Below are 26,391 nucleotides of genomic sequence, written 5' to 3'. Positions count from 1 at the left end.
GGAAGCAGGGATCAAAGGGAAGGTGAAGCCGGGCGCGGTGGCTCACGCCTGTAATCCCAGCACTTTGGGAGGCCGAGGCGAGAGGGTCACCTGAGATCACGAGTTCGAAACCAGCCTGGCCAACACAGTGAAACCCCATCTCTACTGAAAATACAAAAATTAGCTGGGCGTGGTGGCAGGTGCCTGTAATCCCAGGTACTCGGGAGGCTGAGCAGAATCATTTGAACCCAAGAGGCGGAGGTTGCAGTGAGCTGAGATCATGCTAGTGCACTCTAGCCTGGGTGACAGAGCACAACCCTGTCTCAAAAAAAAAAAATTAAATTAAAAATATGAAAATTAGCTAAGCGCGGTGGCAGGCACCTGTAGTCCCAGCTACTCGTGAGCCTGCACCAAGAGAATTGCTTGAATCAGAGAGGCAGAGTTTGCAGTGAGCCAAGATCATGCCACTGCACTCCAGCCTGGGCAACAGAACAACACTATCTCTCAAAAAAAAAAAAAAAAAAAAGTGGGGAGAGGTGGATATTAGGGTCTGAATTGTGTTCCCCCTCCCCCCACCAAATTTCTTTGTTGAAGTCCCAACCTCCAGTACCTAAGAATGTGGCTGTACATGCAGACAGAGTCTTTAAAGAGATACAGTTGTTCTGCTGTATTAGTGGGGGATTGGTTCCAGGATCCCCACCACTTGGATAGCAAAATCTATGATGCTCAGCTGCCTCATACAGTCGTGTTTGTGTGGGACCTCTGCACATCCTCCCATCTCCAGGTTACTTATCACACCTAATACAGTGTAATGAGGTGTAAATAGTTGTAATGCTGCATTTTTAATTCATGCTGTTTTTTATGGTTATGTTGGTTTTGTTGGTTTTGTATTTAAATACCGTGATGGGCAGGTGGTTGAATTCCGGGATGTGGGACCCATGCATACCGAGGGCCGACTGAAATGAGGTCACTCATTTGGACTACAGTAGGCCTAGTCCAATATGACTTGAGTTCTTGTAAGTTCTTATAAGAGAAGGAGTTGAGGAAACAGACACCCACAGGGGAACGGCTGTGTGAGAACACAGGGAGAAGTGGCATCTGCAAACCAAGCAGAAGCCTCAGAAGGAACCACACCTTGGTTTTGGACGTCTAGCCCCAGAACTGTGAGGAAGTCAATGTTGTCGTTTCAGCCCCTCTGTCTGGGGCACGCTGTTACAGCAGTTCAAGCGACTGATACGGTGGATGAGGCCATGGTGCACACCTGTAATCCCAGCACTTTGGGAGGCCGAGGCGGGAGGATCACTGGAGCCCAGGAGTTCAAGACCAGCCTGGCCAACATGGTGAAACTCTGTCTCAGCTGGGTGCAATGGCTCACGCCTCTAATCCCAGCACTTTGGGAGGCCGAGACAGGCGGATCACCTGAGGTCAGGAGTTCGAGACCAGCCTGACCAACATGAAGAAACCCCATCTTTTCTAAAAATACAAAATCAGCCAGGCGTGGTGGCGCATGTCTGTAGTCCCAGCTACTTGGGAGGCTGAGGCAGGAGAATCGCTTGAACCCAGGAGGTGGAGGTTGCGGTGAGCCAAGATCATGCTACTGCACTCCAGCCTGGGCAACAAGAGGGAAACTCTGTCTCAAAAAACAAACAAAAAAAACCAAAAACAAACCAAAAAAAAACCTCTGTCTCTACGAAAACTATCAAAAATAAAAAAAAAAAATCAAAAATTATCTGGGCGTGGTGGTGCGTGCCTATAGTCCCGGCTAGTTGGGAGGCTGAGGTGAGAGAATCGCTTGAGCCCAGAAGATTGAGACTGCAGTGAGTCATGATCACACCACTGCACTCCAGCCTGGGCAACAGAGCAAGACCTTGTCTCAAAAACAAAACACAAAAATGCCATGGATGAAAGAACCAGGACAGGGTAGAGGCTGGGTCATCTCCTCCAGGAGGCCTCTCCTGACTTCCCTCCACCAGGAAGAGCTGACCACTCCTTCCCCAGGTCCCATCCTGAATGTCTGTCCAGCATCCAGGTCATTTAGGGGACCTTCTGTACTTTCCTGTTTCTAAGAATCTTCATTTACTAACCTGGGGCCCTGGAGCTGACTCACCATGGAGGATTCACCCCCAAGTCCCCCTGAAGCTCAGTGCTTGATACCCAAGGTGTGTGGAGGTTGAAGGATGAGTTCTGTGTCTCTGTGTGACCCAAACAGAGTCATTTCAGGAAGAGCTCAGTGAGGGGAAAACATCTTGTAGAGTTTACTCCATTCATTGCAAATTACCCCTTCCCTAGTCTGTTTCCCCCACTCTGCCCCTCACTCCCACCTTTCCTCAAACTCCTCCCATCAGCATTAGTTTTGGGCATATGTGTTCTAATCCCAATGGGTGTCCCAATTGAATGACAGAGGAGGAAGGGAGACTGGGAAGTGGACTAGGGCCTGGTTGGGGCAGGAGACTGCTTCTGGGGACCAAGGGTCAGTGAGGTCACCAAGAAGCATGAAGGGGTGGGGCTGACACCACCCTACGGTGGCCAGATTTAGAAAAAAAGAAATTCAACATGCTCAGTTACATTTGAATTTTAGGCCAGGTGCAGTGTAATCCCAGCACTTTGGGAGGCCAAGGCAGGTGGATCATTTGAGGTCAGGAGTTCGAAACCAGCCTGGCCAACATGGTGAAACCCCACCTCTACTAAAAATACAAAAATTAGTTTGGCGTCGTGGTGCATGCCTGTAATCCCAGACTCAGGAGGCTGAGGCAGGAGAATTGCTTGAGCCTGGGAGGTGGAGGTTGCAGTGAGCAGAGATTGCACCACTGCACTGCAGCCTGGGTGACAGAGCAAGACTCTGTCTCAAAATACATAAATAAATTAATTAATTAATTTGAATTTCAGATAAACAAATTTATTTTGCTTTCTGGTATAAGTACATCCCATGCAGCATTTTGGACATACTTATACTAAAAAACATAAATAAAATAATTTATATTTTCTGTGAAAGCTTTAACCAGGCATCCTGCATTTTATCTGACAAGACCAGCCCCCTCCAGTAACTGTCCCTTCCCCTGTACCCACCACCTCCACCACCAGTGGCCCAGATAAGGGTAGCTCACTGTGGCCTTTTCACTTCTGCTTTTTCAATGACCCAGGGCCCAGAGGGAGAGCCCCCACCCCACTACCCCACCCCCAGCCAGGCCCCCAGGATAGACACAAGCCTGCCCTCTCCTCCTACACAGGGAGCTCTGGAAGGACCAGCTCAACAAGCCCAAGGCCAGGCTGGGCCCCCAGGAGACCCAGAGGACAACTGGGCAAGGTGGGCTGGAGAGTGCGGGGGAAAGCAAAGGAGTTCTGTGACCTCAGCATCTGAAACTCATTTCACGCATCAGGCCCCAGGGCTCAGCTTCCGCCTTCGGCTTCCCCTTCTGCCAAGAGCCCTGAGCCACTCACAGCACGACCAGAGAATAGGCCTGTCTCAGGCAAGTCCTGTGCCTCCTATGCCGAGATGCTACTGCCACTGCTGCTGTCCTCGCTGCTGGGCGGTGAGTGGGCCGAGGGCCAGAAAGGACCTGGGGCGGAGCTAGGGCTGGGGTTGCAGGTTGAGCCTCTGTCTCCCCACAGGGTCCCAGGCTATGGATGGGAGATTCTGGATACGAGTGCAGGAGTCGGTGATGGTGCCGGAGGGCCTGTGCATCTCTGTGCCCTGCTCTTTCTCCTACCCCCGAAAGGACTGGACAGAGTCTACCCCAGCTTATGGCTACTGGTTCAAAGCAGTGACTGAGACAAGCAAGGGTGCTCCAGTGGCGACAAACCACCAGAATCGAGAGGTGGAAATGAGCACCCGGGGCCGATTCCAGCTCACTGGGGATCCTGCCAAGGGGAACTGCTCCTTGGTGATCAGAGATGCGCAGATGCAGGATGAGTCACAGTACTTCTTTCGGGTGGAGAGAGGAAGCTATGTGAGATATAATTTCATGAATGACGGGTTCCTTCTAAAAGTAACAGGTATGGAATGGGGTGGGAACCCCTGCCTGTCACACTGGGGAGGGACCCTGGGGACAGGCTATGGGCTGAGCAGAGAGGGCTCTCAGGGACCCCTGCAGCACTAGAACCCCCCACCCCGGTCTCTGTCCCAGCCCTGACTCAGAAGCCTGATGTCTACATCCCCGAGACCCTGGAGCCCGGGCAGCCGGTGATGGTCATCTGTGTGTTTAACTGGTCCTTTGAGGAATGTCCACCCCCTTCTTTCTCCTGGACGGGGGCTGCCCTCTCCTCCCAAGGAACCAAACCAACGACCTCCCACTTCTCAGTGCTCAGCTTCACGCCCAGCCCCCAGGACCACAACACCGACCTCACCTGCCATGTGGACTTCTCCAGAAAGGGTGTGAGCGCACAGAGGACGGTCCGACTCCGCGTGGCCTGTGAGCATGGCCTGGGAGGGTGGGGCATTCAGACAGACCCGGTGGGTAGGTGGTGGGAGGAGCCCAGAGGGGCAGTGAGTGGCTCCCAGCTCAGGAGCATCCAGGGAGAGGAAGCTGTGGGGTCCCAGGATGCCGCCGCAGCCCTGGGAGAGGGATGGGAATGGCGTCTGGTCCACACACGTGAGCCCTGGTGCTGGTTGTCACTTGTCTACCCGGGATAGTCCCACTTTCTTTTCCCTGAGGGAGTTTTTTCCAGGTGTGAGGAATAAATTGTCCCTCCCTGAAGCCAGCACACAATCTTGTTGCAGATGCCCCCAGAGACCTTGTTATCAGCATTTCACGTGACAACACGCCAGGTACTGAGGGCCGTCGGGCTGGGGCTGGGCCAGTTGTCTTTAGATGAAAAGTCTTCAGGGGATGAGGGGATGTGCTCCTCCCTGTACCCCTTCTCTCTTTCTCCCTCCCTTTCTCTCTTTTTTTTTTTTCCTCCCATTCCAGCCCTGGAGCCCCAGCCCCAGGGAAATGTCCCATACCTGGAAGCCCAGAAAGGCCAGTTCCTGCGGCTCCTCTGTGCTGCTGACAGCCAGCCCCCTGCCACACTGAGCTGGGTCCTGCAGGATAGAGTCCTCTCCTCGTCCCATCCCTGGGGCCCCAGACCCCTGGGGCTGGAGCTGCCCGGGGTGAAGGCTGGGGATTCAGGGCGCTACACCTGCCGAGCGGAGAACAGGCTTGGCTCTCAGCAGCGAGCCCTGGACCTCTCTGTGCAGTGTGAGTGTGCCCAGCAGGGGCCTGGAGTCCATTGGGAGGGCAGAGGGATACAGGGGCTGGGCTCAGGGTCCTAGAGCTGAGGGGGCCTGGAGCCCCAGGCCTCGGGGACCAACCTTCTTACCTGTGTAGACCCTCATGCAGTTTGTGTCTGGGACTCAGTGGGTGATTCTGCACTGCCCTTCTATCCCACCCACTTCCCCCACCTCAGTCTCCAGGATGCTTCCCTTTACCCAGAGGGAAGCCCCTGGTCCGTCTAGAGCCAGTCCCCTGTCTCCATTTCAGATCCTCCAGAGAACCTGAGAGTGATGGTTTCCCAGGCAAACAGGACAGGTAGGAAAGGAGACAGAGGAGCCAGGGCCTCTCAGTGCCGAATTCGGGGCCCAGGAGTCTGGAGGGTCCCCACGCAAGAGGGTCCCTGAGTCCTGAGCTGCACATCGATTCTGCCTCTTCCTTCCCTAGTCCTGGAAAACCTTGGGAATGGCACGTCTGTCCCAGTCCTGGAGGGCCAAAGCCTGCGCCTGGTCTGTGTCACCCACAGCAGCCCCCCAGCCAGGCTGAGCTGGACCCGGGGGGGACAGATTCTGAGCCCCTCCCAGTCCTCAGACCCCGGGGTCCTGGAGCTGCCTCGGGTTCAAATGGAGCACGAAGGAGAGTTCACCTGCCAGGCTTGGCACCCACTGGGCTCCCAGCTCGTCTCTCTCAGCCTCTCCGTGCACTGTGAGTGGGGGAAAGGGGGGCACCTGGGTCCCAGGAAGGGGCCCCTTCTGAGTCCTGTCCTCCCTCCCCTCAGACCCTCCACAGCTGCTGGGCCCCTCCTGCTCCTGGGAGGCTGAGGGTCTGCATTGCAGCTGCTCTTCCCAAGCCAGCCCGGCCCCCTCTCTGCGCTGGTGGCTTGGGGAGGAGCTGCTGGAGGGAAACAGCAGCCAGGACTCCTTCGAGGTCACCCCCAGCTCAGCCGGGCCCTGGGCCAACAGCTCCCTGAACCTCCAAGGAGGGCTCAGCTCTGGCCTCAGGCTCAGCTGTGAGGCCTGGAACATCCATGGGGCCCAGAGTGGATCCATCCTGCAGCTGCCAGGTTAGGGGGCCGCCTGGATGCCAAGGTTCTTGGAGGAGAAGCTGAGTGGGGCAAAGAGTAGGGTCCTGTGGTTGGAGCAGGAGCTCGGAGGGACACAGCAGACCCGTGGCATCTGTATGTAGACAGGAAAACACAATGGGAAGTCCTAACACCTGGGCCGGGGTGTGGTAGTTTCCTAAAAGTAAACAGACGGGTTGCAGATACAGTGTCCGCCATGGGAACTGGAAGCCTGAATGCCGAGTGATGAGCGGGCTTCATGAGCCCTGCGTGGATGGGAGATGCTCACCTGGCCCTCTCCGTGTGCAGATAAGAAGGGACTCATCTCAACGGCATTCTCCAACGGAGCGTTTCTGGGAATCGGCATCACGGCTCTTCTTTTCCTCTGCCTGGCCCTGATCATGTAGGTTAAGAAGAGGCGTGGCTGGGTCTGGGGCCTGGACCCAGGAGGAGGGGAGGCGTTGCAGGCCGAAAGAGTGAGGGTCATGATCAACGCAGTATACCACTGGAGGCTACATGAGTAAACAGCAAACTATTCTCATAAATGCAGAATGTTGTCAAACTGACAAACGGCGTCTGCTTCCCAGAGGGAATGCTGAGGGCAGTCACGCCCCAAGCGAAGTGTTTCTTGTAATTAGGCACATCTGAAGCTTGTTAGTAATAATATGAACCTGTGATCAATTAAACAGCTGACCAATTGTTACCTCCTGCTCCCTGCTCTTTCTACCCAATAAATACGAAGGGCTGTAGAGGCTCAGACAGCTGCCCTTGCTCACTAGAAGCAGGGAGCCCTCTTCTTCTCCTGACCCCTTCCTTTAAAATAATTTCTTTTGTCTTCAGCTTTCATTTCTACGTTTGTCCTCCTTCTTTCAGTCTCATAATGACGGTCTCAGGTAGTAACAGTAGTAACTGTCGTAGTGACGGTCTCAGGTAGTAAACGTGGCAGTCTATCACAGGGAGGTGCAGCAGGGCACAAACAGGTGGGTTCATTTCCTCAGCATGAAGATTCTACCAAAGAGACGGACTCAGACAGAGACCCCGAGGCCCAGGTTCTCCCGGCACAGCACGATCCTGGATTACATCAATGTGGTCCCGAAGGCCGGCCCCCTGGTGAGTGTCTGGGCCATGCTTCCGCTTTTTCTCTTCTCTAAAGCTGACACCCCACTTTCTGACTTCTGCGCCCCTTGTCTTAGGGACATCAAGGTGGGAAAAGCACCAACGATAGTTCTGAATTCAAATCCTGGCTGGCGCTTACTAGCTATGAGACCTCAGCCACATCACTCACCCCCTCTGAGCCTTCATTTCTTCCTCTGTCTCCTTCGAGAGTTGGTTTGAGGATTAGAATACATGCACTTTCTCAATCTGTAGCCATTATTCCATTATTACTGCCACCATTAACACGACTAATTACACTTAACTGCTTAACAATTATGCGTATCGTCGGGAGGCTGTACATCCTAGGGATTCAGCACAGGGGGTCTGAAATCAGCCTGCATGGGTTCAGATCCTGCTGTCATCACTGTGTCATGAAACAAGTGTCTTAACTTCTCTGTGCCTCAATTTCTTTAGCTGTAACATGGAGATAATACTAGCAGCCACCTCCTAGGATGATGCTGGGTGTTAAATATATTGTACTTGTATAATCAAATATTCAGAATATCACCTGGCCCCTGGGTAATACTTTGTAAATTCTGGAAATTATTAAGAGACAATATCTTATGCTGATGACTGCAAAATTGTATCTCGTGGCTCCTTCCCTGAACTGTGGACTGTCTATGCAACATCTCCATGTGGGTGTCTAATCAGCACTTCAAACTTAGCCTGTCCAAAACCAACTTAAGATAATTCCCCAGCCTGAGCAACATAGTGAGACCTCTTCTCTACAAAAAAAATTAAAAATTAGCCGGGTGTGGTGCTGCATGCCTATTGTCCCAGCTACTTGGGAGGCTGAGGTGGGAGGATCTCTTGAGCCTGGGAGTTGGAGGCTACAGTGAGCCATGATTACACCATGCACTCCAGCCTGGGTGACAAAGTGAGACCCTGTCTCAAAAAAAAAAGGCCAGGCATGCTGGCTCACACCTGTAATCCCAGCACTTTGGGAGGCCAAGGTGGGTGGATCGCCTGAGGTCAAAAGTTTAAGACCAGTGTGTTCAACATGGTGAAACCCCATCTCTACTAAACATACAAAAAATTACCTGGGCATGGTGGTGGGCACCTGTAATCACAGCTACTCCGGAGGTTGAGGCAGAAGAATCACTTGAACCCGGGAGGTAGAGGTTGTGGTGAGCCGACATTGCGCCACTGCACCCCAGCCTGGGCAACAAGAGCGAAACTTCATCTAAAAAAAAAAAAAGACTAATTCCACCATTTATGCTCTATCTCTATCCCCATCTTAGCAAATAACACCACATTTGCCCAGCCAAGTCTAAAGCTTTAGAATCATGTTTCACTCCTCTCTTCTCTATCACCCCACAACCAATCCATCAGCAAATTCCCTTCAAAATACAACGAAGCCAGTTCTCCCTACTCTTCCCTCACTACTACAAGCCATGCACCAACACCCCCCACACCCCCGGGCACCACAGGCCCCTTCTGCATGCCTTCTCTGCTTCCGTTCTCACCCCCTCCAGTCTTTCTCTCCGTGCATGCATGCTATCATTTATTTTATTTATTTTTATTTTATTTTATTTTTTGAGATGGGATTTCACTGTCGTTGTCTAGGCTGGAGTGCAGTGGCAAGATCTCGGCTCACTGCAACCTCCACCTCCTGGTTCAAGCGATTCATCTGCCTCAGCCTCCCAAGTAGCTGGGATTACAGGCATCCACCACCATGCCCCCCTAATTTTTGTATTTTTAGTAGAGACGGGGTTTCACCATGTTGGTCAGGCTGGTCTCGAACTCCTGACCTCAGGTGATCCACCCGCCTCAGCCTCCCAAAGTGCTGGGATTACAGGTGTGAGCCACTGCACCCAGCTATCAATTATTTTTTTGAAACAGATTTTCTCTCTGTTGTCCAGGCTGGAGTGCAGTGGCACAGTCTCAGCTCACTACAACCTCCACCTCTCAGGTTCAAGTGATTTTCCTGCCTCAGCCTCCTGAGTAGCTGGGACCACAGGCATGTGTCACCATGCCCAGCTAATTTTTGTATTTGTGGTAGAGACAGGGTTTCGCTATGTTGGCCAGGCTGGTCTTGAACTTCCCTCGATGCCCTATTAAACAGTCATCCCACCCTCCCTTTTGCTGCCTTCTAAAGGTGCTCAAATTTCTTGATGGCATTTGTCACTTACCAGTCATTGTACTTTTGCTAATTATTGTCTGTTCCTCTTTCCAAGATGGAATGCAAGCTCAGCAAGGCAAGGGCAGGGACTTAGTTTCATTCTGTGCTATAAATCAGTGCCCGACACATGGTAAGTGCTCAAATATTTGCTGAATGAATGAATGAAGGATGGTGGTTCTTCCCTCAGGCTCAGAAGCGGAATCAGAAAGCCACACCAAGCAGTCCTTCTCGGACCCCTCTTCCACCAGGTGCTCCCTCCCCAGAATTAAAGAAGAACCAGAAAAAGCAGTATCAGTTGCCCAGTTTCCCAGAACCCAAATCATCCACTCAAGCCCCAGAATCCCAGGAAAGCCAAGAGGAGCTCCATTATGCCACGCTCAACTTCCCAGGCGTCAGACCCAGGCCTGAGGCCCGGATGCCCAAGGGCACCCAGGCGGATTATGCAGAAGTCAAGTTCCAATGAGGGTCTCCTAGGCTTTAGGACTGGAACCTCGGCTAGGGAGGAAGGTAGAGTAAGAGGTTGAAGATAACAGAGTGCAAAGTTTCCTTCTCTCCCTCTTTCTCTCTCTCTCTCTCTCTCTTTTTAAAAAAAAAGTCTGACCAGGCACAGTGGCTCACACCTGTAATCCCAGCACTTTGGGAGGCCGAGGCAGGCAGATTGCCTGAGGTCGGGAGTTCGAGACCAGCCTGGCCAACTTGGTGAAACCCCCGTCTCTACTAAAAACACAAAAATTAGCTGGGCATGGTGGCAGGCGCCTGTAATCCTAGCTACTTGGGAAGCTGAGGCAGGAGAATTGCTTGAACCTGGGAGCCAAGATCACACCATTGCACGCCAGCCTGGGCAATAAAGCGAGACTCCATCTCAAAAAAAAAAAAAAAAAATCCTCCAAATGGGTTGGGTGTCTGTAATCCCAGCACTTTGGGAGGCTGAGTTGGGTGGATTGCTTGAGCCCAGGAGTTTGAGACCAGCCTGGGCAACATGGTGAAACCCCATCTCTACAAAAAATACAAAATATAGCTGGGCTTGGTGGTGTGTGCCTGTGGTCCCAGCTGTCAGACATTTGAACCAGAGCAACTCCATCTGGAATAGGGGCTGAATAAAATGAGGCTGAGACCTACTGGGCTGCATTCTCAGACAGTGGAGGCATTCTAAGTCACAGGATGAGACAGGAGGTCGGTACAAGATACAGGTCATAAAGACTTTGCTGATAAAACAGATTGCAGTAAAGAAGCCAACCAAATCCCACCAAAACCAAGTTGGCCACGAGAGTGACCTCTGGTCGTCCTCACTGCTACACTCCCGACAGCACCATGACAGTTTACAAAAGCCATGGCAACATCAGGAAGTTCCCCGATAAGTCCTAAAAGGGGGAGGAATGAATAATCCACCCTTTGTTTAGCAAATAATCAAGAAATAACCATAAAAGTGGGCAACCAGCAGCTCTAGGAGCTGCTCTTGTCTATGGAGTAGCCATTCTTTTGTTCCTTTACTTTCTTAATAAACTTGCTTTCACCTTACCGCCTCGCCTTGATTTATTTCTTGTGTGAGATCCAAGAACCCTCTCTTGGGGGGTCTGGATCAGGACCCCTTTCTTGTAACACAGCTACTTGGGAGGCAGACGCAGGAGGATCACTTGAACCCAGGAAGCAGAGGCTGTGGTGAGCCAAGATCACACCACTGCACTCCAGCCTGAGCAACAGAGTGAGACCCTGTCTCAAAAAAATAAAAATCCTCCATGGATAGGCCATCTCGTCCCAGACCTGGGCATTCAGAACAGCCTGACAAATCTGTCCTGAGCAGCCTTCTCTGAATATGGTGTTCTGAGAAGGCAGGCAAAGATTTGCCTTTGACACACCCCAGTTCCAGTCCAGAGGACTGCGCAGTTTCATGGGTTCTCAGAGATGGGAGGGCCTTTAAAGATGATTAGATACAGCCAGGTGCAGTGGCTCACACCTGTAATCCCAGCACTTTGGGAGGCTGAGGCTGATGGATTGCTTGAGGCCAGGAGTTTGAGACCAGCCTGGCCAACATGGTAAAACCCCGTCTCTACTAAAAATACAAAAATTAGCTGGGCGTGGTGGTGTGCAACTGTAGTCCCAGCTACTCGGGAGGCTGAGGCAGAAGATTTGCTTGAACCCAGGAGGCTGTGGTTGCAGTGAGCCGAGATTGCGCCACTGCACTCCAGCCTGGGCAACAGAGTGAGACTGTTTAAAAAAAAAAAAAAAATTGACTAGATAGGCTCCTAAGTCACCTCCAGCCTGCTGCCTATTTTCATACCACCTGCAAGCTAGAAATGTTTTTACATTTAAATGCTTGGGGAAAAAGTCCGAAGAAGAACTTTCTTCTGTGGTCCCCGGGAAGGAGATGAAATTCAAATTTCAGTGTGGTGCCCAACCATGCTGATTCCTTTACACATTGCAGTTATTTTCAGGCAGAGTTGAGTCACTAGCCTGCAAAGCCTAAAATATTTACCATCTGATCCTTTACAGAAGTTGGCTAGATCTTAATCTACATAAACTCATTTGTTTTCACAGAAGAGGAAGCAAGCGCAGAAGTCCATAAAGAGTTCAAGAGTAGCCGTGGGAAAAATGACTAGGTCTGTGACCAGAGGAAGGTTTTCAGGGTGAGGACTGGAAGGGCAGGAGACTGCACGTGGATGGGGTGCTAATGCGCTCTCAGACCCACAAATCTAAAGAAGTGCAAACACATGCGGGGATGGAGGCGGGAATGCTTTGGAAACGGAACAATGACAAACTTACAACATGCTGAGAATCACATGCTGGCTCACACCTGTAATCCCAGCACTTTGGTAGGCTGAGGTGGGTGGATCACCTGAGGTCAGGAGTTCAAGACCAGCCTGGCCAACATGATGAAACCCTGTCTCACCTAAAAAAATACAAAAATTAGCCGCATGTGGTGGCGGGCACCTGTAATCCCAGCTCCTCGGGAGGCTGAGGCAGGAGAATTGCTTGAACCTGGGAGGTGGAGGTTGCAGTAGCTGAGACCGTGCCACTGCATTCCAGCCTGGGCAATAGAGTGAGACTCCGTTTCAAAAAAAAAGAAATAGAGCAAAGGTGAGCACTTTGCTGGCCATCTCCTCTGCTGACTTCTGCTCCTCCATAGCCACCCAAGGGGCCTTTCTTCGGTAGTTATTGCATAGTTGGTGACATGGCAAGGTGGCCCTCTCTGGTGTGTTTTGTTTCCTGGCCGTGCTAAACACTCCAGATACCGAAAAATAAAAAATAAAAAACTGAGCTGGACATGGTGGCTCATGCCTGTAATCCAGCACTTTGTGAGGCTGAGACAGGTAGATCACTTGAGCTCAGGAGTTCGAGACCAGTCTGAGCAACAGAGCGAGAGCCTGTCTCTACTAAAAATACAAAAATTAGCCGGATGTGGTGGCGGGTGCCTGTATTCCTCAGGTATTCAGGATCCTGAGGCATGAGAATCACTTGAACCCAGGAGGCAGAGGCTGCAGTGAGCTGAGATCGCGTCACTGCACTCTAGCCTGGGTGACAGAGTGAGACTATGTCTCAAAACAAACAAAGAAAAAACCTGAATTAGCTGTAAGGACCAAAGTTGGCCACCAGACGTCAGTATACCCAGGATGATAGGACTACAGACTCATGGTGTGGAATGGGATCACCCAATGCAGCCACCTCATTTTACAGAAGGACTTCAGAGAGGGACAAGGTCTTGCATGTCACACAGCTGAACTGCAGAGCTGGGATTCAAACTCAGGCCCAGGATGGGTGAGTTTACACAGTCTCCTTTAACTAAGCTTAGAGTGGGAAGGATGCTGCAAGGGCTTGAGAAAAAGGGACTTCCCTACAAGCCGCACAAAGATTAAGACTCTGCTTCCTTCCTTCTACCACCAAAGTCTGCCATGAGAGCAACCCTTGAAGATCTGTTTGACCTGGGAAATTACACGATTGCATTGCTAAGGCACCAGGTTTGACCAGGTGTCAGTAACTTTGAAATGTGTGTGTTAAGGTCCTGACTTCTGCAATAGTGACTTGGGACTTGGAGGGAGGGCATTGTTATCCAGTACTCTTGGGGAAAGGCAATGTTGTGCAAATGAAAACAAACAAACAAATAAACAAACAAAAAACACCAGGCTTGGGATCAGAAAACCCAAGGGGAACTCTCCGTATTGCCAAATATTCTTTTTCTTTTTCTTTTTTTTTTGAGACGGAGTCTCCCTCTGTCGCCCAGGCTGGAGTGCAGTGGTGCAATCTCGGCTCACTGCAAGCTCCGCCTCCCGGGTTCACGCCATTCTCCTGCCTCAGCCTCCCAAGTAGCTGGGATTACAGGTGCCCGCCATCAAGCCCAGCTAATTTTTTGTATTTTTAGTAGAGATGGGGTTTCACCGTGTTAGCCAGGATGGTCTTGATCTCCTGACCTTGTTATCCGCCCTCCTCGGCCTCCCAAAGTGCTGGGATCATAGGCATGAGCCACTGCGCCTGGCCTCCAAATATTCTTTTTAACCAGTCAACTGGGACATTAACTCCAGGAAGTATGAATATGAAATAGTTATATTTTTTCTGATCACTGATTCAATCATTTTTTTTGTTTGTTTGTTTGTTTTTCGTTTTTGAGGCAAGAGTCTTGCTCTGTTGCCCAGGCTGGAGTGCAATGGTGTGATCTCGGCTCCCCGCAAACTCTGCCTCCCGGGTTTAAGCGATTCTTATGCCTCAGCCTTCCGAGTAGCTGGGACTACAGGTGTGCACGCCACCACACCCAGCTAATTTTTGTATTTTTACTACTAGAGACGGGATTTTGCTATGTTCACCAGGCTGGTCTCCAACTCCTAACTGCAACTGCTTTGCTCGCCTCAGTCTCCCAAAGTGCTGGGATTACAGATGTGAGTCACCATGTCCAGCCTCCTCTGTTTCTTGATATGAGAGTTGTGTCCCCTGCTTCTCCCATACCTTCTCCAATTCCACCATTGGCAGACACCATGCAGCCTCTTACCCCTTTCTTGGGTGACATATCACCCAGATTGCAGAAGCCCAGCTACCCTCCTTCATGTCCATCCATCCCCTGCTATAGACAAAATGTATGTGTCCTTCCAAAGTCTAGGTTGAATTCCTAACCCCCAATGTAATGATATTTGAAGTCAAGACCTTTGGAAGGTGATTAGGTCATGAGGGTGGAGCCCTCATAAATGGGATTAGTGCCCTTAATAAGAGACCCCAGAGAGCTGTCCCTCCTACCATGTGAGAACACAACCAGAAGGCACCATCTGTAAGCCAGGAAGTGAGTCCACATCAGACACTGAATCTGCTGACATCTTGATCTTGGACTTCCCAGCCTCTAGAACTATAAGAAACAAATTTTCATTGTTTACAACCCACCCAGCCTATGGTATTTTTGTTATAGTAGCCAGAAAGGACTCAGAAACCCACACAACCTAACCATGCTGGACTGTGGAGTGCAGGCTACACTGCCCCAAGCTCCTCATTGCCCCCAGCTTTTCCTCTCTAATGCTCCTCTCCCCTGCACAGGGAGATGCAGGGCACAGCAAGAAGTTGGCTGCCCACACAGACACCCAATGGGGAGATAGCATGTTGATTCCTCCCATTCTATCAGGAAACCCTAGTCTTTCCTAAACATTTTCTTGGAGCACCCCCTCCTACCCAGAGCCCTGGTACATGTGAAGAGTTCAAGAAAGAGAGGATGATGAAGCATCTCACCAAAGACTTCTCACCTGTCCAACAGCCAGCTGGCAGCTTTGTTTTTTTGGGAAGCTAGGCGGAGAGAAGCTTTCTGACCCCAATATTGGCTGCCCTCTTTAAACCATTTAAGAGGCAACAGAAAAAGTCCTATTCAGGGCGGGACACAGTGGCTCACGGCTGTAATCCCAGGACTTTGGGAGGCCAAGGCGGATGGATCGCTTGAGGTCAGGAGTTCGAGACCAGCCTGGCTAACATGGCAAAACCCTGTCTCTACTAAAAATACAAAAATTAGCCAGATGTTGTGGCGGGTGCTTGTAATCCCAGCTACTTGGGAGGCTGAGGCAGGAGAATCGCTTGAACCTGGGAGGTGGGTGTTGCAGTGAGCCAAGATCGCACCACTGCACTCCAGCCTGGGCAACAGAGCGAGACTGCATCTCAAAAAAAAAAAAAAAAAAAAGAAAGAAAGAGAAAAAGAAAGAAAATATCCTGTTCCTGGAAACCATCATTCTGAGCATGTACCCTGGAACTTAAAGTATAATAATAAAAAAAGAAAATGTCCTATTCAACATCTGCTAATGAGGAGGACTTAGGTATCATTTATACAGAAAATGTCATCTTTATTAAATAAGTCATACCCCCACCCTCAAGTTTTTGCAGCAAAATGGCTCTGCAAAGAGTTTCTGCCATGGATTGAATGTTTGTGTCCCTCCAAAATTCATGTTGAAACTTAACCTGCAGTAAGATGCCCAGTTTCAAAAGGAGCTGGCGCAGGTTTGCAAGCACATAACCCAGCAAAAAAAACAAGAACAACTTACTTCTGGAGTAGTCTACATGTGCCACCTACCTAACCTACTTAACGAAACACAGATCTTTTCATAGTTCTCCAAGTTTGTCACTGTGACACAGTTCAGACTGTCCAGAAGTAAAATGACTGGAAATAGCAAAGGCTATGCATTTGTGGAGTTTGAGTCTGAGGATGTTGCCAAGATAGTTGCTGAAACAATGAACAACTACCTGTTTGGTGAAAGATTCTTGGAGTGTCATTTTATGCCACCTGGAAAAGTACATAAAGAACTCTTTAAAGACTGGAATATTCCATTTAAGCAGCCATCAAATCCATCAGCAAAATGGTATAATCAGAATCGGACACTAACACAAAAGCTACGGATGAGGAGCAATTTAAAAAGAAACAAAGATTACTCAGGAAGAAATTAGCTGATTGGGCACAGTGGCTCACACCTGTAATCCCAGCACTTTGCGAGGCCAAGGCGGGTGGATCACCTGAGGTTAGGTGTTGGGGAAAAGTTGAGTGTTGGGAAAAAAGCTGAGGCAGGGCTTGCTTGTCTGACATAATGTAAAAGAGTCTTGGAACATGTCCCGGGTCCAGGGTCTAAAACGTCTCGTGGCCTTTGGAACACCAAGCTCTGTGCTAAAGGGTGGAAGGCTGCCCTGCTGCATGATAATCTAAGCCCAGGGCATAAAACCCCTTGTGGCTTGGATGGAATCTAGGGCTCAGAGCATAAAATCCCTCGTGGCCTCTGGAATGTGTCTAGACTTGCTGGCTCCTTGCTTCTAGCATTCCCAGGCTCATAGATCGATTGTATCTTAAACTAGAAGAACATGTTTCCCATTATCTCAAGTAGCAGAACATGTTCCATATGCTTCAAAGAAAATGCTAAACTGTCACAGCTGTAAATCATGCACTTGATGCACTGCTTTCTTTCAACCCCCACATCCTCACCACCTGCCTGTCTGTTTGATCACCAATAAACAGTACGGGCTTCCAGAGCTCGGGGCCTTCGCAGCCTCCATACTAGCGTTGGCCCCCTGGACCCACCTTATGCACTCTTACCTTGTCTTTTCTCTTTCCTTTGACTCTGCTGGACTTTGTAGCCCCCATGGCCTGGTACTGGGTCTGATCACCCCAGCATTCCTGGCGCCCAACATGGGACAATGAAGATCCCGGTGAAGAAACGCTAGAGGACATGAAAGTGGAGGAAGTATCATCAGAGGACACCTGAGGACGACTGAAAGAAGCTCGGTGGGAAAGCTGAGTGCTCAGAAGAACCAGGGTAACAATCGGACAAGGTGAAAGCAAACATTCTGCTTATTTGAATTTCTTAAGGCATTTATTACGAAAAGGGGCAGTGAAAGTTAGTACTCAAAATTTGTTATCACTCTTTAGTACAGTAAAGCAGTTTTGCCCATGGTTTCCAGAACAAGGGACTATGGAGTTGGATGAGTGGGAGAGAACTGGCAAAGATTTTAAAAAGGCATATAAAGAGGGAGCAAAAATTCCAGTTTCCTTTTGGTCAATGTGGGCGCTAATAAAGGCAGCTCTTGAGCCCTTTCAAACAGATGATGAGGCAGATTCAGATGAGGGAGAGGAGGACGAGTGTAAAAAACTAACTTCAGATTCTGAATGCAAGGAGCAAAAAAGAGAAGAGGTTAAAGAAGGGGAAACTGAAAAAGGTATATTTTACTAGCCCATCAGCTCCACCTGCTGAATTAAGTGAATGGCCACCTCCTCCCTTTCCCCTTAATGGGCAAGAAAGTGAATTAGCTGTAAAACTTTCTGCTCCTGTAGTTGCAACATTAAAACCTGGAGCAATTGGTGGTGCTATGCAAAATTCTATTCAAAAAGCTAGAGCAAGCCAGGCGCAGTGGCTCACGCCTGTAATCCCAGCACTTTGGGACACCGAGATGGGTGGATCACGAGGTCAGGAGATCAAGACCATCCTGGCTAACACGGTGAAACCCCATCTCTACTAAAGATACAAAAAAATTAGCCAGGCGTGGCGGCGTGCGCCTGTAGTCCCAGCTACTCGGGAGGCTGAGGCAGGAGAATCACTTGAACCCGGGAGGTGGAGGTTGCAATGAGCCAAGATCGCACCACTGCACTCTAGCCTGAGCAACAGAGCAAGACTCTGTCAAAAAAAAAAAAAAGCTAGAACTGAGGGAGACCTTGAAGCATGGCAATTTCCAGTTACTATAATCCAGCAAGGAGGACAGAATATAATTAATTGGGCCACTTTTCCTTTTAAGTTATTAAAGGAATTTAAGTAAGCCATTACTCAATATGGACCGAACTCTCCTTTTGTGCAAACTTTGTTAAAAAATGTGGCTCTTGATAATAGATTAATACCGTATAATTGGGATACTTTACCAAAATCTGTTCTCACTCTGTCTCAGTATTTACAGTTTAAAACATGGTGGACTGATGAAGCTCAAACTCAGGCCAAGGGAAGACACACAAGTGCAGCCACCTGTGCCTGTTTCCTTTGAACAGTTAATGGGAGTTGGCCCTAATTGGGGTAGATTTAAAAATCAAGCAGTAATGGAGGATGTTGCCATTGTTCAGCTGTGCTCTGCATGCTTGCGGGCACGGGAAAGGATAAATGTTACAGCGGAAAAATATCCTTCTTTCAGTTCGTCCGACAGGGACCTAAAGAACCATATATTGATTTTATTGCTTGGCTCCAAGAGGCTGTGTATAAATCCATAACTGATAAAACAGCTCAGGATGTTGTAATACAGCTTCCTGCATATGAAAATGCTGATGCGGAGTGTCAAACTGCTATCAGACCTATGAGAGGGAAGCCTCATTTGGCTGAATATATTGGGGCTTGCGATGGCATTGGAGATAACTCGCATAGGGCTACTCTTTTAGCTCAGGCTATGGCTGGATTGAAAGTAGGAAGGAATGTGCCCTGTTTCTCAGGCTCTTGCTTTGTGGACAATTTGGACACGCAAAAAAGGAATGTAGAAAAGGAAAATAAAAAGTCTGGACAAGATATATGGTGGAGCGATGCACATACAAAGAGCTGAGAAAAAGGAAAGATAATTATATGGGGAAGAGGATTTGCTTGTGTCTCTCCACGTGACAATCAGGTGCCTGTGTGGTGCCCACCAAACATCTGAAGATGTATCATGAGTTACAGCATCTAGTGGACCCACCTGTACAGTGCAAATTGAAGTCTTAAGGATTGCTTTTTTGCTATACTGTTGCACAAGAAGGATAAGCCTCGATTTGCTTTTTCTGTGCCTTCTGTTAGAAGGGGCCTGTTTCTCATTATCATGGAAAGTTTTATCCCATGGTAATTAACCAAAGTGGCAGAAGCTGAGTTACAACTTGTAGAACAAATGCTTCAGCAATGGCATGCCTCCCGGCTACAGCCACAAAAGTTTTTGCTTATGTTTCGCTAGATTTACTAACGTGGGGGTGAGGGTATGCTTGTGTTTTTGCAGGAGATGAACAAACTGTGCGGATGCCCTCAAGATGTGTACGACCATGGAATGGGAGACTGGAGGGACCCATGGATCCCATCCGTGGACCTGGTTCCCCCAGTACAAGCCATGAGCCAGTTGAGTCTGAATGCAAAGAATGGAACGAGGACTGACTGGAGTCATGCTGACATCAACCCCCATAACATGGGGACAGATCAAGAAAACCACACAGGAAGCTGAGAAACTGCTGGAACACCAGGGTTTTACCTTTTACTGGGATTCAGAGGTACAATAGATGCTTAACGGACCAATGCTTTCTGACTGAGCTCCTCTCTACCTGAATACAAGAGACCCTAATAGTTAGGCAGGAATATCATCGCCCCTATTCAGCATGAAGTTGCAGAAGACGGACCTCCGTCCTTCTGCAACCCTTAGGATTAAGGGTCCTCTTGTAAAAGGGAAAGGGGAAATATATAAGAAGCATTCAAACCAGAACGACTCCATTTTGAATAAGGGCCAATGCATCCTAATGAGGAAGGGATGAAAAAATGAATATATCTATAGGATATAAATATCCCCCATATGCCTGGGACCTGTTGTTGGATGCTTACAGATTAACACACAAGCCTGGTTGGCAGTAGTCCCCAGAAAAAATAAATCACAGGCTGCTTTGCATATGATTTGGGGGCATAGTTTAAAATATAATTATTCCAATCCTAAAACTCTGAAGTTCCGTCCTAATAAGCTTGAATGTGAGCGAAACAAAGTTTGGTTTGAAGGTGTGGATGCTTGAACTTGGGAAGATTGTATAGCAAGTAAGGCTGAGGTGCTACAAAATAATTCCTATGGAATAAACATTGATTAGTCCCCTAAGGGGATCTTTAAAGAAAATTGCACTGGAAGGCCTTCTTGTAGAACAAATGTAGTAAACCAGAGGAATCGCTGGCAAAGGAATCATACACAGTATGTTCGGACGGAAGCTAATGCCCCTATCATATGGAGTCCTGCTGGCATTGTTGCCCCTAGTCCAAAAATGATATCTCCTGCCATAAGACAGGAACATTCTGAATTATGGAAATTAGCTATGGCTCAAAGTTCAATCAAAAGTTGGGAGGGTACATATAAAAGGTATAGAGGGGAGGGAGGTAAAAATAAACATGCTCTCTCTTTTCTTTCCAACAGGACCTTTTGGATTCATAGTTGTGTTTGGCCACCTTTTATGCTAGCAACAGGAAATGTTACCAACTTTTAATAAAAATCAGACTATCCTGATAATTAAAGCCAGAGAAGGAGTTTGGATCCCTATGTGTCTCTAAATAGACCATGGGAGGCATCATCATGCATTCATATTGTAACTAAATCCTTAAAAAACTCTTATCCCAAAGATTTATAGTTGCTCTTATATTTGCTATAATTGGCCTCATTGCTGTTACTACTACCGCTGCAGTAGCTGGTGTGGCTGTACATTCATCTGTGCAAACTGCTGAATTTGTCAATAAGTGGCAAAAGAACTCCACAAAATTATGGAACTCCCAAGCTCAAATAGATAAAAAAAATAGTTAACCAAATTAATGATCTCCGTCAGACAGTGATTTGGATGGGAGATCGTTTATGAATTTAGAAAGTAGAATTCAAATGCAATGTGACTGGAATACATCTGACTTTTGTATTACTCCTCATGGTTACAATGATACAGAACACCGATGGAAGAAGGTTAAACGCCATCTAGAGGGTAGAGAGGAAAATCTCACCCTCGATATTGTAAAACTAAAAGAGCGAGATTTTGAAGCCTCTCAGACTCACTTAGCCCTGCTCCCTGGAACTGATATTTTGAACAAGACAGCCAATGGGTTGTCTGCAATCAATCCTCTTAAATGGATTAAGGCCATTGAAAACTCTACACTTGCAAATTCTGTTCTAATAATTATGTGCTTATGTTGTCTCCTTTTAGTCTGTAGATGCAGAAGCCGCCTCTGGAGAGAAAGCCACCACTGAGAACAAGCAATGATAGCTGTGGTGGTTTTACAAAAAAGAAAAGGGGGGCATGTTGGAGAAAAGCTGAGTGTTGGGGAAAAAGCTGAGGCAGGGCTTGCTAGTCTGACATAATATAAAAAGTCTTGGAACATGTCTGGGGTCCAGGGTCTAAAACCCCTTGTGGCCTTTGGAACACCAAGCTCTGTGCTAAAGGGTGGAAGGCTGCCCTGCTGCACCATAATCTAAGCCCAGGGCATAAAACCCCTTGTGGCTTGGATGGAATCCAGGTCTCAGGGCATGAAACCCCTCGTGGCCTCTGGAATGTGTCTAGACTTGCTGGCTCCTTGCTTCTAGCATTCCCAGGCTCCTAGATCAATTGTATCTTAAACTAGAAGAACATGTTTCCCATTATCTCAAGTAGCAGAACATGTTCCATATGCTTCAAAGAAAATGCTAAACTGTCACAGCTGTAAATCATGCACTTGATGCACCACTTTCTTTCAACCCCCACATCACTACCTGCTTCTTTGTTTGATCACCAGTAAACAGTACGGGCTTCCAGAGCTCGGGGCCTTCGCAGCCTCCATACTAGCGTTGGCCCCCTGGACCCACCTCACGCACTCTTGTCTTTTCTCATTCCTTTGACTCTGCTGGACTTCATGGCCCCCACAGTCTAGTGTTGGGTCTGATCACCCCAACAGTCAGGAGTTTGAGACCAGCCTGGTCAACATGGTGAAACCCCATCTCTACCAAAAATACAAAAATTAGCCAGGCATGGTGGCAGGCACCTGTAATCCCAGCTACTTGGGAGACTGAGGCAGGATAACTGCTTGAACCTGGGAGGCAGAGGTTGCAGTAAGCCAAGATTGGGCCACTGCACTCCAATCTGGGTGACAGATCAAGACTCAATCTCAAAAAAAAAAAAAAAAAAAAAAAAAAAAAAAGGAATTAGCTAAAAAAGGAATTGATTATGATTTTCCTTCTTCCTTCTTTGATTTTCCAGAAAACAGAAAGTATTTCAAAAACTAATTGTCAGACGTCTACAAAAGGCCACGTTTTACATAAGAAGAAAAAGGTTTTAGGCACTCTTGACACTCCTGAGAAGACGGTGGATATACAGGGCCTCACACCAGTTTGTACACCAACATTTTTGGAGAGAGAAGAATCTGAAGTGGCTGAAATGAATGATGATGATGAAGCTAATGAAATAGTTTTCAAACAGCCCATATCCTATGTAAAATAAGAAACACAAGACTCAAACACCTACACACTCACGGAAAAAAAGACAAAGCAAAAGCAATCAGTGATTTTCAATGTATTACATATATTTCTTCCAAAAAATATAATATTTTTATGAGAGTGGACTTTGTGTTTTACTAGGTACAATGAAATGCAACCCTTGACAAGATTTTCAGAGGTAATATACACTGGTCAAGTTAAGGTAAGCAATCTGTAATTTTGGATTGCCTGCCCTTGGCTGAAATACAGGGGTGCATACCAGCTTGCAGTGGCTCGACTGACATTGCCTCTTTGTCCTGGCCTCTAGTTTTCTTTTGATATTTCATAGCTCTCCTTAGTTACTCTACCTAGATAGAAAGTTGACCACTAACTGCAGGTTTAAGTACTAAACTGCAGCCTTTTTCTATCACCAGCAGTTAAAGACCACCAATCTGGTTTGTCCATCTACATGGTTTGTCAGGGACATTTAAGTCATGAGAGTGCTTTAGATTTCAACATCAGATGGTTGAAGCTGGAAGGTATATTATATGTAGTGTGAGAAGGCAGTTCCAGTTTTTTGTTTTGTTTTGTTTTGAGATGGAGTCTTGCTCTGTCGCCCCGGCTGGAGTGCAATGGCGCGATCTTGGCTCACTGCAACCTCTGCCTCTTGGGTTCAAGTGATTATCCTGCCTCAGCCTCCCCAGTAGCTGGGATTACAGGCGCATGCACCACCACGCCTGGCTCATTTTTGTATTTTTAGTAGAGACGGGGTTTCACCATGTTGGTGAGGCTGGTCTCAAACTCCTGACCTAGTGATCCGCCCGCCTTGGCCTCCCAAAGTGCTGGGATTACAGGAGTGAGCCACCACGCCCGGCCCAGCAGTTCCAGTTTTAGCACAGATTTGCTTATGTATTAGTTCAAATTTTAATAGAGATTCAAAAACGACTTTTTTTTTTTTTTTTTTTTACACCAATTTGTTAAATTAGTTTTCACTGGGCTAGCATGGATTCATAACCACCATTTTATACTAGTATCACCAGTGAGGAATTGTATTTCAAACAATAACCAGCAAATAAACTTTTTTCTACAAAAAAAAAAAAAAGCATAGATGCCCACGTGCCATGGGGCTTAATGAGAACAAGCTCCATGCTGAGCCCTTTACCTACACCACCATGTTCGAATGTCATAGCAACTCTGAGACAAGTGTTCTTGGCCAGCTCCCGAGTGAAACTGAAGCTCAGAGAGGCTAAGCAAATTACCCAAGGTGACTCAGCTTTTCAGGGGCAGAGCCAGTATGTGACATCAGTCAAGCATGTCAGTTGGCCTCCACGCCCATGATCTCAACACTTTCCTGTACCTTTTCTCATTGCGGCAATGAAGAACCAGGGCTTAGGTCGGGCGCCGTGGCTCACGCCTGTAATCTCAGCACTTTGGGAGGCCAAGGCGGGTGGATCACTTGTGGTCAGGAGTTTGAGACCAGCCTGGCCAACATGGTGAAACCCCGTCTCTACTAAAAATACAATAATTAGCCAGTCCTGGTGGCAGGCACCTGTAATCCCAGCTACTCGGGAGGCTGAGGCAGGAGACTCGCTTGAACTCGGGAGGCGGAGGTTGCAGTGAGCCGAGATCGCATCACTGCACCCCAGCCTGGGCGACAGAGCGAGACTCAGTCTCAAAAAAAAAAAAAAAAAAAAAACACACACACACACAACAACAAAGGTGACACCCGAACCTTGACGCCCCGACAACAACAAAGGTGACCCCCGAACCTTGACACCTCGACAGGGCTGAGAGGGGAGAAGCTGGGTGAGGGCCTCTAAATCTGGGGAGATTTCAAGGAAGGGAGGCAAAGATGGCCTCCTGGACCTAAAAGAGGAGAAAGGACATGAGGGTAGAAGAGGCACTGAGAGGCGCCCACCTTGCCCTTGGAAGGGTCCCAAGTAGAGGAGGTGGAATGAATGGGAAAGAGCAGGGACCCCAGGATCTCCAGGGACGGAAGGGGGTTCGGGGAGGATGGGGATTTTAGGAAATCTGTAAGCCCCTACGAAATGGGGAGACCCCGAAGGTCGAATCTTGGAACTTTGAAGGTCTAAAGCCAGTAGGGATAGGGAGTGGAGAGTGAAAGGAAGGGTCTGGTTCTAAGCGGTGGATGGGGCAATGGGGCTCCCCAGTGGGCCAAGGAGATGCCGAGAGGGACTCTCCCCTCAACAACCCAGTCTTCTCTCTCCCTCCAAGCTCCGCTCCGAATCTCCAGACCTGGGCCGGGTCTCCCGGACGCTACCGGAACCTCCCCGCACAAGCGCAGACAAAAGCTTCAGCAAAAATGCCTGAAGGCGCAGAAAGGCGCTCGCCAACCAGAGGGAGAAGACGAGGCGGGCGGGGTCCGCAGGGTGGGGATTCAAAAAGCGGCGCGAGTTCTCTGGCCAATCAGAGCCGAGAATAGTGGCTCGCGTCGCTTAACAAGTGGGCGGGACTCTAACCAATCGCCGCTGCGTTCCCCTACAAATCGGAAGTCTCGCTTCCCCTTAAGCAGAAGTTGGTTGGCCGGTTTTCAGAACTCGCCTGTCAATTTTGGAAACTGAGTAAAGGGCATTTCCTTAGCGACACAAGGTCCCGCCTCCAGTCTCCTAGCGCCGCGGGGGCACGGAGGGGGCGGGGCAGAAAAAGCCTTAAAGGGCGAGGTACGTGGTAAGCGGTCAGACCCTGGTTTCCAAATGGCGTCAGATCCTGATCTCAGTAATAGGAGAAGCAATAAAAGAACAAGCTAGAACAATCCCATGACGCTAGACTTGAGCAGTGAGCGCCATCTGCCTCTGGGATTTAAAGTAACCGAATGGATAGACCCAGACTTGAAATCTGAAGATCCGGGTTCTCATCAGTCTCCAGGAAAGAAAAGCAAGCCAGATCTCTTGGTAAAAATCCTATTCCGGCCTATTCCGATGTCAGTGCCACTAACATCGTCCAGCATAGGGCGATCCTGTTGCCTGGGACTTCTCCTTAAAATGCAATGTTGTGGGCCAGGCACGGGAGCCTACCCCACTAATCACAGCCTGGGCAACATGGGGAAACCCCATCTCTACTAAAAATACAAAAATTAGCTGGACATGGACATGGTGGCACATGCCTGTAATCCCAGCTACTTGGGAGGCTGAGGCAGGAGAATCGCTTGAACCCGGGAGGCAGAGGTTGCAGTGAGCGGAGATCGCACCATTGCACTCCAGCCTGGGCGACGGAACAAGACTGTCTTAAATAAATAAATAAACAAAAATTTTAAAATACCCTGTAATCCTAGCACTTTGGAAGGCCGAGATGGGAAGATTGCTTGAGGCTAGGAGTTTAAGACCAACCTGGCCAACATAGAGAGACCTCTTCTCTATTAAAATAAATACATAATTTTTTAAAATGTGGATTAAATGAGTTCATATTATTCATTAAAATAGATCTCCAGTCTGGCCAACATAGTGAAACCCCGTCTTTACTAAAAATACAAAAATTAGCGGGGCGTGGTGGCGGGCGCCTATAATCCCAGCTACTCAGGGGGCTGAGGCAGGAGAATCGCTTGAACCCGGGAGGTGGAGGTTGCAATGCGCTGAGATAGCACCACTGCACTCCAGCCTAGGTGACAGAGGGAGATCCTGTCTCAAAAAAAAATAAAAAGACCTTCATTTTACAAAATAATTTAGTACTCCCCCAACTCTCAAGGTTGTGAAAAACAAGGAAAGACTTAGAGAGGGCTGCAGATTAGAGGAGACTAAGGAGAGAGGACGACTAAATCCAATGTGGTAGTC

General features: G+C 48.6%; 1 protein-coding gene, 1 long non-coding RNA gene and 1 pseudogene across 10 annotated transcripts; 2 read left to right on the top strand and 1 right to left on the bottom strand.

The window, feature by feature from the left end:
* Positions 1 to 3,425: 3,425 nt before the first annotated feature.
* On the top strand, positions 3,426 to 11,024 carry SIGLEC10 (sialic acid binding Ig like lectin 10). 4 transcript variants are annotated; one of them, XM_054465616.2, is made up of 11 exons: positions 3,426 to 3,509; positions 3,589 to 3,972; positions 4,278 to 4,388; positions 4,697 to 4,744; positions 4,887 to 5,156; positions 5,439 to 5,486; positions 5,616 to 5,873; positions 5,947 to 6,231; positions 6,538 to 6,631; positions 7,227 to 7,338; positions 9,693 to 11,024. In XM_054465616.2, exons 1-11 carry the CDS (start codon positions 3,473 to 3,475, stop codon positions 9,966 to 9,968), a joined length of 1,923 nt encoding a protein of 640 aa, XP_054321591.2. In that variant the 5' UTR covers positions 3,426 to 3,472; the 3' UTR covers positions 9,969 to 11,024. The 4 variants fall into 4 exon arrangements, with proteins under 4 accessions (XP_054321591.2, XP_054321590.2, XP_054321593.2 ...); XM_054465615.2 differs by having other exon boundaries at positions 4,104 to 4,388; XM_054465618.2 differs by lacking the exon at positions 5,947 to 6,231.
* LOC129020798 (uncharacterized) lies at positions 3,796 to 25,028 on the bottom strand. 6 transcript variants are annotated; one of them, XR_008495906.2, is made up of 9 exons: positions 24,860 to 24,959; positions 17,037 to 17,160; positions 16,199 to 16,238; positions 14,723 to 14,828; positions 8,424 to 8,566; positions 6,518 to 7,236; positions 4,922 to 6,406; positions 4,324 to 4,531; positions 3,796 to 3,922 (listed from the first exon to the last, which is right to left on the bottom strand). It is a non-coding gene; the product is annotated as an uncharacterized LOC129020798 (long non-coding RNA). The 6 variants fall into 6 exon arrangements; XR_008495904.2 differs by having other exon boundaries at positions 4,324 to 4,625; positions 6,518 to 6,740; XR_008495901.2 differs by having other exon boundaries at positions 6,518 to 6,740.
* On the top strand, positions 15,902 to 22,692 carry LOC129020797 (MKI67 FHA domain-interacting nucleolar phosphoprotein-like; annotated as a pseudogene).
* Positions 25,029 to 26,391: the final 1,363 nt, after the last annotated feature.

The sequence above is a fragment of the Pongo pygmaeus genome, chromosome 20 (genome assembly GCF_028885625.2).
Source record: "Pongo pygmaeus isolate AG05252 chromosome 20, NHGRI_mPonPyg2-v2.0_pri, whole genome shotgun sequence".
NCBI lineage: Eukaryota > Metazoa > Chordata > Mammalia > Primates > Hominidae > Pongo > Pongo pygmaeus.
The sequence above is the reverse complement of the archived record's forward strand: the minus strand, read 5'-3'. Positions and strand labels throughout refer to the sequence as shown.

Excerpts from the sequence above, each read along its gene's own strand:
- SIGLEC10 (XM_054465615.2), top strand. The coding sequence starts at position 3,473 with ATGCTACTGCCACTGCTGCTGTCCTCGCTGCTGGGCG. Across the intron at positions 5,874-5,946 it reads TCTCAGCCTCTCCGTGCACT|ACCCTCCACAGCTGCTGGGC; the intron begins GTGAGTGGGGGA and ends CCCTCCCCTCAG. Across the intron at positions 6,632-7,226 it reads CTCTGCCTGGCCCTGATCAT|CATGAAGATTCTACCAAAGA; the intron begins GTAGGTTAAGAA and ends TCATTTCCTCAG.